General features: G+C 42.0%; 1 protein-coding gene across 7 annotated transcripts in view; it reads left to right on the top strand.

The window, feature by feature from the left end:
* LOC124160213 (four and a half LIM domains protein 2) overlaps positions 1-12231 on the top strand; it is a 772571-nt gene that overhangs the window by 537542 nt on the left and 222798 nt on the right. The window contains exon 1 of one of the 7 annotated variants that reach the window (XM_046536012.1): positions 7038-8301. The exons of the other annotated variants lie outside the window; for them this stretch is intronic. Coding sequence (XP_046391968.1) covers positions 7786-8301 — 516 coding nt within the window. The 5' untranslated portion in view covers positions 7038-7785. Of the gene's footprint in view, positions 1-7037; positions 8302-12231 lie in introns of those variants that run through there. 7 annotated transcript variants of the gene reach the window in all.

Here is a 12231-nt window from a genome sequence, read left to right as displayed (position 1 = left end):
TCCATCTTCTCCGATCCATCAAGGTCAAGTTATAGTCGTTAGTAATGCAAGAAGTAAGTTCCTTATTGCTGTTAAAATGCATGAGCCTTTTGTAAATCTGTAGGATTTAAAATTTAGTTGTCCTTTCGATAACCATCTGAGAGTTCTATTATCAATACAGTATGAGTGGTCTAGGCTAAGGAGGGGCTTTTGATTAAAGCTGAATTAGTATATTGATGACGCAATTCATACGGAATACGGCTTAATTGATAATGAGAGACAATGCAGTTCCAATGAGAAGAAATGTTTTTCATATACATAATATTTATGAATAATTTTTTCTCTGTGGAATTCTTGAGCATAGTCGTGCGCGATTGAGGAACGAGTCGAAGGAACTTAATTTCCCTTGCGATGATCATCGCCCTCTTCCAAGAGATTTTTGAGGACTATCTTGCTTTTTTTCGCTTACACAGGAAAAAATTGCGAAACATAAAAGTTTTTCTCACCATGCTATTATACTATATTGGCCATATTTATTCTGTCACTTAGAAAGGCATTTAGATGTTTCTTGTTTCAAGATTAGCCAGTGTTAATGATTACTAAATAGGGTGTTTTTCGAAGCAATCCTTGGGATCCCGTGAATAAATCCCTGGGAAAAATCATTAATTTAAACCGACATATTGCCATCTAGGAAACATATCATTTCAGTGGTGGTACGAGTTTGCAGTAGATACATTTAACCGCCTGAATGACCATAGGTACGCAAGATAAAATTGCTGGATGCAAATATCTTTACGCTAAAAACGGTGGTTTCCTATTTTATTTTTATTGCCTGAATCGAAAGACTATTACTCCTAGAGTACGTATTTCACGCTTTTAGATTTTTAAATGGCAATATCTATTTTTCACGATGTAATGAAAAGTGAAAAATTTCAATCGCGCGAAAACGCGACGGCTAACTATGGATGCTGGGAAAAGCCCGTGTGACGTCTGGATGCTGCTGTGTAGGGTACCTGGGTGCGAGGCTATGAACGCCGATACGATGCAGGCTGGTTGCTGCCGAGCATGGCGGTAGCGAAGAGTACCCTGCCAGCAGGTAGCGCTTGGATTAAATAAGGGTTATTAATACCTTACCAAACGAAGGAAACTTTCCGATAATAGCCAATTTTAAACTCGTACAGAAACTAGGGTGCTGTGACGTCACGTGGAGTAGCATCGCATGGGTGCCAATCTGGCGTTTTTCAAATGAGGTAAAATTGGTCATTAACATTCGTCTAAACTGGGATTTCTAAAACCAAATAATTTGTATATTGTGAATACACTATTAGTGGGTTACGAATCGCAATCAACAACTGTCGTTTTCTTTGATGAAGGAATCTACCCCATTGTGAAATGTTAATAAATCACTCAGGTGCCACATCACATTGTAATGCCTAAGTCACCGTCAATTTCTCAAATTCTCATGAAATTTCTAATGTGTATTTGCCGTGATTTTCTTTTTATGTAACTCAAATAAAATATATGCAATCGTATCATTACTCTCGGGTAATGCTCAGCCCATCCCTTGGATTTCAATATCGATCCGATTCTTCAAAAAATAGAGATAGGTCGTGTCATTTTTCGGTATACGTTTTCGCTTTAGTTTTCCGTCTCCTAATGACTTACAAAACAGTCGAGTCCATTAGATAATGGACGTGCGTTGCCAAAAAAGCGTCCTCACTTGTCAAGAGGCGTAAGTTGCTTGCACTTCGAGTTGAGAGTCATCATCTTCTTAAGCTGGTGAGTGAATCTCGCTCAGTATGTCTCTCAAAATGTCCGCTTAATGACTAATTTCGTAGCTACTTAGTGCGTAGTAATGAATCATCTCTCTACAAAATGCATTTAACTGAAAAATAATGGCCATATAATGAAACAAAACCGATGGAATTATTCTCGTCGGGGAAGATTTCACGTTTCTTTATATTACTGAAGGGCGATAGATTCATTGTGTGAATAAATGACCTTCAGGCAGCTTATTTAATCACTTCATGGCACTTCATCAGAAATAAATGGTCAATGAAATGTATGCAACAGAATTTCAGCTAAAATTTTACCTTCTTTTGAATTTGCTTTTATTCTGTCTTAAAAAACCTCAGTATACACCTCAAGTGTGGTCGGACAATTTGGCATTGTGTTTTATTGGCTCGTAAGCCTTTTTTATCAGTGTCTATCTTTGCGCAAATGTTTTCGCTAACGGGTGGGTAAATACTTGGCCCATGCCCCTTTAAAAAAATTAAATATCTCTCAAAGGCTGGTTGGAAGTGGAAGATCCTCGCGCCCTCCTGGCTTTGGTCCTCCCGCGTGAAAAATGAAAACACCTGGGGTGGGCATTTATAGAATCTGAAAATGAGGTCGCGAAGCGTCAGTGTTTCATAACTACGGGGATAAAGCGCTCCTTAAAACCGCCTTTTTGCCGTCTTAGAAAATATCAATTTAATGGTGATAATATTTTGCAGTCCATATTTTTAACTAAAATTAATATATACAAGTCTGGCTTGTGTAATATAGTTTTGCTGCATGCAAATCATTTTACGCTGGTTTGTGGTTTTTTGCTGTTTTTAATTTCTTAAAATTTAATTTTAAAACTCTTATTGGGTGAACTTTTGATCTCACTTCATGCGATCACAAATGACTATGTAATGCCAAAAATATCCTCATTATATCAGATTTTTATGAAATTTTAAAGCGCTTTTGTTATTATTTTCTTATTTTGAATCTTGAATAAAATAAAAAAGCATATTCATCGTTGAGATGCAGAGATTTGAAAAGTGGTTTTCGTATTTTTAAGCGCCGTGAATTTCCCATTTACGTAAGGCGTAGGTGTGCTTAGATAATATGAGATTTATTTTGAACAAAAATATTAGTTTCAGGTTTTCAATTAGTCTCATTAGGAAAACAGATCAAAATTTTTTCATAAATCTCAGTCAATGAGGGAAAATTGTCCTTGATGCTACGTTGAATTATTCTTCTGTAACTCCGGGTTGTAGAAAAATAGTTTTCGTGAAGGCCAAGTGATAAAATTCAAACTTTATATCCTTAGCCCCAGATTACTAAATCTCTTTTTCTCAGAACAGGAACTGCCTCTCCTAATCTCTACCGCGAAACTACCTAATTTTTATGCTGTTTCACGAATGAAAAATGCTTTAATGAAGCTAAAAACGTTTAAAAATTACAAGAAAAGCTCTTAGTATCATTATGAACGGGCGATGACCCTGTGCTAATGAAGAGGGAGCTTAGATGGTTACTGTCTGTATTGGCAAGAGTGAACCCTCATCCATGGATACAGGCCAAATGTAGTGTTTAATTATTTCATTGTGAGCAACTAGCATGTTATCGCTGAATCTTGGCACATTTACTCAGAAATAAATCGCATAACCATGTAACCAGACAAATGAGTTACTATATGATGCATATCGATCATTAAATAGACTATTGTTTATGGAGTAACATTCTAGTTTTCTCTCATAGGCGTACCGAACAGGAATGAAAATGTATGCTATCTCCAAATGGAGTCCAGTTTCGGCCAATGCCCTTTGTACTTTGCTTATGCAGTGTGTAAAATTTTATTTTTAAGTTATGATAATTGGATTTCCTAAACGGTCGCTTTCTTTATTTTTCTCTCATTAGTATTTTTAAATTAATAGTTCAAGTGACTAAATGGTGGATTGTAACATCTTGATGTCCTGATTTCTCTGTTATGGGTGGTTTATGTATTAACCTTCGCTGAAAGAAATATTCTTCAATTTGAAGTATTTGAATCCGTCCGTAAACGTCGGAATGAAAGTGCTTAAAAGTTATGCTCGCCTATTCATATTTTATTCGATTAGATCAGCGAAAAAAAGCTGTGAAACGAATTCTCATAGCTACTTTGTTCACCTATGCAAACTAGGACACATTTCCCTCGGAGCATACCAATTAGATATGTTTCTTCTTTGTAATACTTCGGTAGCTTATTATGCTCTGGACCATATGAAATTTCCCATGCATTATCATAACGTTATTTGGGTAGATTAGGTTTTATTGGGTTATTAGGCTTACGATATTAGACCTGCCATTCTTATATCTATTCCAAAGCTGTAAAATAATCTTTTCATGGAGATGGGCGTAATAATTTGATAAATAAACATTTGCATACTCGTGTGAACATGAGATTTTGCGCAATTTTCCCGTGGGATAGAATTTCGTTCCGTTGCCTATTTTTGATATAAGTTTCCCTGCCAGTGGTTTCATAATCAAATTATCACCACGGCTGGAGCAATGCCTGCCAGAAGAATATGCTTGCCAAAGGTGCGTCTCCAGACTAGAGCACCGTTGGATCGAATCCTGCTCTTAATGCCGTTCTAATTTCGAGGCATTGTGTCTGTTCCTTCGCCCGCCTTCGCGAAATCGTTTGGCGACAGTTTTTTTTCGCAGAACGGGAGTAGCCTTTCAGTGCTGGGGTTTTGCCAATGGGTATCCCCCTTTTCCAAAGGTTTCGGGTCAAGTCCTATGTTGAATCTTGGTTGGGAGGAAGCTTTGGGGAGGAAATCCCGGTCATACGTTTTTTTGTTGTTATTTCTTCATATTTGCTTGGTCTGGCGCGGTTTGAAGACATTCTCCGCATCCTGGGAGCTGGTAATTTGAATGACCGTCACTTGGGATTGGCAGTGTTTTGCTTCTGTCTTGTGGATATTTTAGGATACGTTTTAAATCAACTTTGTCGGGGAGTTTCCTTGATGCACATTATTATATTTAGCGTATTTCATTGTAACCAAATCTTTCGATTGAGGATTTGAAAGACAAATGTAGACAATGGTATAACAAGACACCCTTTTCAAACGAGAATTTTAGGCAGCATTTCGCCCTTCTTTCCTCTTCCTTCGGCTCCTCTTCAATTATACACTCTCATGATGTTTTCTAGTGACTGTCTACATTCATGTACATAATCAATTCATTTGAATTAAATTGTCGACTTTCATATTCACTAGAATGGGAAATAAACCTTTGTGTGTAAGACAATTTGTGAACACCGATGGCAGGGAGTTTTTTTTGTCAGGTTCTTTATGCTTTTATTTTCGTAGTGTGGAAAATTATGTGAATTTCATTAATATTGTCGGGACGTAGAGTTTTTTTGAAATTCCATAGGGTTTTTCCGTGAGGTAGTTGAATACATATCATTGTGTAATTTAACTGATGTTTATATGAGTTGCAATTAATTAATTTTAATTTCTTAGAAAATGCTTAGAAGTTGGTTAGGAATATCATCTTTGTGTTAGATGCCGTGGATGTTCCCGGTGGGGGTGGGGGCGACAACATATTCCATATGGTTGGCTGTTCCGTCGTTGACACACTGCCTGCTGGAATGCGGACGTATGGTGGGGGAGGGGGATTTGATGGCTTCTCTCATCGCTGTTATCTCTTGGCTTGCTTCCGACTTCCTCATCTTCGCTCTTCGCCAGCGGGCTCTCTTCTTCCTCCGCGGAGGATACCTACCATCCTTCCTCCAGCCCCTTAGTCGCCGCCTTTTATCCCTCGTGGGACAGCAATTTCCATCGATCGCCATGGACGGAGCATAAAAGAAGCAAGTAAGGCTAGCTATGGTGTGTAAGGCAGAAAATCACTGGAGGAGATAAGGATGACCAGAGGTTGTGAATGAATCGTATAGTTTTAGAAGAGGAGGTGCTAGAGATAGTAATTTTGGGAAGAATACAACGGATTTCATGCACGTGATGAAGAGTATTGAGCCTCATGGCAACTTGGAAAGAAAGTGAATAGTGGTGATTGATACTGGTGGCATGGACAATTAAATTATTGTGTATTTTTCCAGGTAGATTTCAAATATATGAGATGAGGATACTCAACAAAAGGAAGGTAATCAAAGTGGATATGTTTCGGACATTGCTGGACAATAAGTGGACAGAAGGTGTTATTGGAACGAGGAAACAGTTGATGAAAATATTCATTTACGGAAAGATGAATGGACATAATTTTGGTTTTTGGGAAGTCGGGGGAGGTGAATTCAGGAGGTTTCCATTGTTGAAAATGAGGGAATCAGTCTTGTAAGGGGAGTGCAATATTAGAATAAGGACAGACGGTTTATAAGTAAAATTTTGCGTGATTTTCCCTGTAAAATTATCCTCGCCATTTAATTACCTTCAGTGATAAACGCTCGAGCGATCACTTGCTCCTTCGGGCGATGCCGAATGCGGAAGGAATCCCCACACTTGGCACCGCACAATGGAACGCTTCGATTCGTTCCTACCTTGAGTGTGTTTTTGTCTGCGTGTGTTCTCTGAGGTGTGCTTCCTTGTGTATTTTCGCCGGTCGATCACTCCACCCCCTTCGGATAGCCAAATCCATTTCATCCCCCTCTCTCTATTCTTGTTCCGCGTGTTTGTCGCCTCCCTCCTCCTCGTTTAAAAGTTTTGTCACCGTTAACACTTCTTTCCCTGTGGAGACTCCTGTGTCCTAACACATTCAAAGCCCCCTACCACTGTCACAGCTACTCTCCCCATCGGTGAGGGGGGGTTTGGAAGATCAGAGGGAGAGAGGGGGGCGGAAGGTAGGAGACTGCCGAAGGGAAGGTTAGTTCCGCCGCCTGGTCCTCGGGTATAGTCTCCCGCTCACGCTGTCTCCGCTTTTGTGTGTCCGTCATCCTACTTTTCTTCTTATCCATCCGATTCGATATCCACAAGCTTCTCTCCTCCCAAAGCGAAGATTGCCGTAGTCCCATCTTACCTGTGACATCCCCCACGTGTGCTACAGTGTCACATCTTGGGTCCATCGCATTGCCTCCGCTTTCTTTCTCTGTGTGCGACCGCTTGCGTGTGCGTGTGTGAATTTCCATATATACTTATGTAGATGTGTATATAAATATATACACGTATATATAGAAATTCGTTCGGGAGTGGGGGAAAAACGGTTGGGGAGGGGGCTCTGGAAGTGTTCACCTGGGATTTCTTCGTGCCGTGAGACGGGAAAGGGGTGGGGAGGAAGGGGATACCGGGAGTGGGAGACGTCGAAGTTCGGCCAATTTTTTTTTCGCGAAGATTTTGGAGTTGAAATCGTTGTCCATTTTTTCTTGCTCCATGAGTTTTGAAACCGAAACGACTGTGATGACGACTTGAAAGTTATGTGATTTTCACGCGAACTCGACCGAAAAACGGGAAAATATTGTGATCGAAAAGTTCCTCTAAACTGCTTCCATACTAGTACGTCAGTAGAGCTGCATCAGCCCTTTCTTCTTGAACTCACCTGAGTTTTGTGTGAATACAGACTTTAATCTGTACTTTGATGCCAGTTTATACTGTGTTGGTAGTGGCTAAAGCGACTTTTCCTCCTTTTGAGTTGTAGCGATGTCTACAATATTCTAAACTGTCGTGATGTTCCTAGGCTTTCATCTGAGATAGCTGGTTGTGATTCACTAAAGATATAGTCTTGTTTTCATCATAATTGGGACTTATTTTGATTTTTGGAAAGAAAATACGCCCATCTGATAAGGATTACTTTTATCTTTGAAAGTTTCAACATTAGCTATAGTTTAGGTAATGTATTCCTACATTAAAATATTCTATACATAATTTGCGTTCCTGATTTGATCGTTCCATTGACTCCTGTACATTCCGTTTCAGTGAAGTGCCATTGTCGTTAGACCTCGTGTTTCAATCATCATCTTCCTTTAAATGTGTGGCATTTCGAAGTAAATGCTCTTAGGACAGTTATAGATTTTTTTCTTCGCCGTGTTCATCTTATCGTTCGTTCAAGTCCTTTAACTGGTGCATAGCAAAAATGGGTCAAGTGCTATCTGTATTATTCTTCTCCATCGGAATAGTCGAAGGTGCGGCCTTCATTATCAGGGTCAGGAGGGCTTACTTGCCTATCTGGCACAAGGAACGTAAACATGCCAAATGTCCGTTTTCCGGAAGTTCAGAACCAATACCTGTTCCTTCTCGGAACAGGAGGTCTTTGGTTGGGGAACTGGTGAGGGGTGTAGCGGACAGAGTGTGGTCAAAGAAATCTTCGGAGAAAGCCAAGGCAGCTACATCCACGAGTGGTTGCCCTTTTGCAGCTCGAAATGTGACCCCAGCCGGAGACAAAGCGCGTGGCGAGGATGCTAAAGTGCAAGATAAAGGAAGGAAAGTGTCCTCGGACCCAGTGTTCCCAACCCTCAAGGAGAGGGAAGAAGTGGAAGAAAGTCGACACGAGACGGTGGAACGCGGGCCGTCCCCCACGTTGCCGATGGTCAAGTCTCCAGTTCCCCGGATGCCTCCCCTCGGGCCAGAGTTCGTCCGCGTTACGAAACCGGTACTGGATGGATGCGTTGACCCCGGTTTGACCCCGCCTCCTCCCTCTCCTCCGCCACCCTCAGCACCCGAACTACCGCCTGACCTGGTGTGTCCGTCCGAACCAGGCGTTAGCGAAAGTCAGGATCGAGATAGTGGGTCAAAAGTTGCCGGGGCTGTCATAGAAGACGGCAGGTCCTCTGTTTTCGAAGGCAGCATATCTTCAGACGTTGAACAATCCTCTGATTTCGTACCAAGGGTCTTAAGCGGAAGCCAGGGTCAACAAACTGGGTTAGATGAAGCTGGGGCTTTCATTGAGAACAGCAGGTCCTCTATCGCGGAGGAAAGTGGAGGTGAACTTCCGGAAGGTGGTCAAACCGCCGAAGTCGTACCTAGAGTTGTGAAGTCGCCGCTGACTAGGATACCTCCTATAACTCCCGAGACACTTATCGCTCGTCAGTCCTCCTTTGAGAGTCAAACGAGCTCCAAAGCGGGGGAAGTAGAGGTTGCCCGTGATGAGCTGTCAGATATGAAGCCAGTTGCGTCAGACACGATGGATGGGGGAAGGAACGTTCAGGACAACAGGATTGCGAATGTCAAGGCCGGTGAGGATGCAGAACAGCACCAGCCATCGGAAATGGGTGTTGGGAAACATGGTGACATCTCTGCCGGAGTAGAAATGGGTGAGACGCCAGTTGACGGTGCTGTTCACTTAGGTGAGATAAAATCTGATTTAGCTCCAATTCATCATGTTGCAAAACGGGAACAGGAAAGCGTAAATCCTCAGGAATGCGAAATATCTAGATTAGATGGTGGAAAGATTCTCGTTGATGCTGAGGTGGACGAACAATTTTTCCGAGACATGGAGGATATAGCCAAAGGCCTGGGATCTCAGGGGCCAGAAAGAGAACGTAGGCAAGGCCCAGGTCTATCCGAGAGCAATGCCAGTGTCTCCACAGAAAATGCTGGAGACACAATTTTTGAAGATCGGGTTAGCGAACGCTTGAATCACGAAACGAACAGTTTATCCAAAGTTCATGATGACCAAAGCCCGGATAATGCACAGCTAGAACCCTCAGGCCTTTCTGATAAAGAATCTAGTACTTCTGGAGTAACTTCTAAAGGGCCACTCTCTGATGCAGGGGATAACGAAAGCTTTATCCATGAAAAGGATGATTTGGTGAAAGCACAGGATAATCAGGTACCAATGAGAGCGCAGAGGGAGGATTCAAGATTTTCAGACACTGACACCTCCGGGGTTAACGTTGAAGAACGTGGCACAGACGTTGGGTTCAGTGGCGAAGTAGACAGTTTGACGAAGTCACAGAGTTCTGGGATCGCAGAGCGAGCGCGGAGGGAAGGCTCAGGTGTGGATGGAAACGACAGCAGCACCTCCGGAGTAGAGTGTGGAGCGAGGGCGAAGAAGTCGAAGGGAGGGAAGTCTAGCAAGGAGGTATCCTGGGCGGATGACGTCATAGACGTGGAGAGGGAGAGCAGGAAGAGTGACGTAGTGTTACCGGGGAAGGGGGGAAAGCGCTCTGGAGGAGGGGCAAGGGGAGAAGGTTTAGGTGCGAAGAGTCTAGATGGTAGCGGGGAGAAAGAGGACGATGAAGACGCTGCCGGGGATGGAGAGGGAGCCCGAAAAATCGTGGTGCGGGTCGCTGGCGACGGGGTCGTGGAGATACCTCCTCCGCCCCCGTTCCAGCCCCCACCTCTGCCCCCGGGCAAAGAGGACCCCGGCGAAGTTAGGCTTAGGTTCGAGAGACCCAGGGCCTCGCGGTCCCCTTCTAACCCGAGGGAGGAGGCGGGGGAACTGCCGCCCCTGGTCGCGAGTGGTTCGGGCCGCCACGCGTCTTTGGAGGCGGGGGAGACTCCGTCTACGTCCGGCAAGGAGGCCTTCTGGGTAAGGGATGGGGGGGGGTTAGTTCCATGTTTTCCCCCTTCGTAGACGTCACGCATTACTCACAGCTGTGACGGAGTGAGTCAACAGGTCGCCGTTTCAAAACGTCGCCCGAAAAAAAATGATGCCTTTTTTTCGAGAGAACAATCCGCTAAAGCTCGAGGAAAAGTTTTTTTGTGGGGCAATAGGGCTGGTGCTCTGCTTTTCGTCTTAATATTTCCTTAAGCAGGAAGTTATCGCTCCGCTATTCAATCTTTACTAACCTGGTTGCAAATGTTTTACGTAAAAATGCATCGCCTCTCATTAAAGATTTAAACCGATTCGTGTGAGATTTGGTGAGCAGTATATTGAATCAAGAATGTAAATCAAATTAGAAATAAAAGTTTGTTGCAGTAGGCTCCGTTAAATCTTAGGCTGTATATGATTATGGACCGTAGTTATGAATCGCTATTTCATTATCACATTATCTTATCTAATGATGACATCACAACGTGTTTAAATCAGATTCTAATTGATCAATAAGTGAAGAAATTTGTGAAGTTTCCTCGTGAGGTGGTATCACGTCATGTTATGGTCTCTTTGGTGTAATTTCAATTGATGTCATTGATTCTTAGAGTTAAGTGGTAATAACTAATTTTTCTCGTAGAAGTACATGAAATTTACTGTTGTATTCCTCAATTTTTCAAAATATACTCTCAGAATGATGAGGTAGCCAAATATTTCCGTAGATGCTGCTTGAGATTGGAGTATCAGGCTTCGTTTTCTTTCTTTATGCCATGCCAATTCTTTTTGTCCGCCTCCAGTCATGTCATGCTCCCCCATGCTCTTTCATGTATATTTTCGTGATTATAAATCTGAGATACTGGCGAGTAGCTGCCAAATCGTGGTTTAGGCACGAGTGACGTTTTGTGACGGTGATACTTTGACTGTGGTTATTGTGTGTCCTTTTCTCACCTCTCGTTACTGTTCTTAACACTTATCCTCGTAACAGTTTCTCCTTGGTGGTGTTAATCCATTTCATCCTCCATGGTTTGCAAGAAGTACCTCTTCTGGCGGAGGAGTGGCCTTTGTATTTTGATGTCACTGTCCCCGGTGTTACTTACTTAGATTCCACCTGTTTTTTCCTATTTTCTTGTTGATCGAGAGAAAGAGTGTTGAATTTCTCCTTTTGATTTTGTTTCGAAATTACTGTTGTCCGAAATCACTTCGTCCGCTACTTCATTCATCCATTTTATACTTTTTTTGAATTCTCAGTGAAAATATCATCCCTTCCTCAGAAATGAAGTCTTCTGGTGGTTTTTTTGTCTCTGCTATGGCATTATATTCGATTTTAGCGTCTTCCAATGAATTATTGGCTACTACTTTAGAGAATGTAATTAACGATGGTATTAAATTCCTTTGAAAACATTGCAAACATTTTTATCCGATAAAACTTTTTTATTATTATTGTTTTTTTTCAATGTTAGAGTGAACTTAGTCTCATTCAGTTGAGTTTTATCAATAAATCTTGAGCCTGCATGAATTCCCTGCGTGCTTGCGCTTGCTTTGATGTAGTTTGCATTTTTTTTTGTTCCTTTCCGTGTGATATGAAGTATTTACAGTGGATTGATGCATTTTGTCGATAAAGTGTTTTCAACATCGCCTTGAAAAATTCCTGTGAAAATTATTTTGAACCAGTATCTATTTGCACTTAAGACAACTTTTAATTTCACTTAGACCTGGCCTCTACACAGGGGATTTGAGGAAAAGTGAATGGGTAAAAATTCTGCGGAGGAATTTCTTATTGTGTGACGTCAAGAAATATTTTTGCTTTGCTATCGTAAATACTCATATCATGTATCTCTCTTGTTGGTTTACTCCGGATGTGTCTTCCAACACGACTGCCTCTAATTTAACGCAGACGCTTCGGCTATCTTTATCACACTGAGGTGGTTATTGCTTTGGGAACGGCTGAGAGCAACTCAAACTTTTCCATCAATAGGATGTGATAATAACATCCGAAAAGCATATTGACGATTATTTCTCTGGGGAATATTTGATGACCGTGCCGTT

Source organism: Ischnura elegans, chromosome 6 (assembly GCF_921293095.1).
Source record: "Ischnura elegans chromosome 6, ioIscEleg1.1, whole genome shotgun sequence".
In the NCBI taxonomy this organism is placed as follows: domain Eukaryota; kingdom Metazoa; phylum Arthropoda; class Insecta; order Odonata; family Coenagrionidae; genus Ischnura; species Ischnura elegans.
The sequence above is the reverse complement of the archived record's forward strand: the minus strand, read 5'-3'. Positions and strand labels throughout refer to the sequence as shown.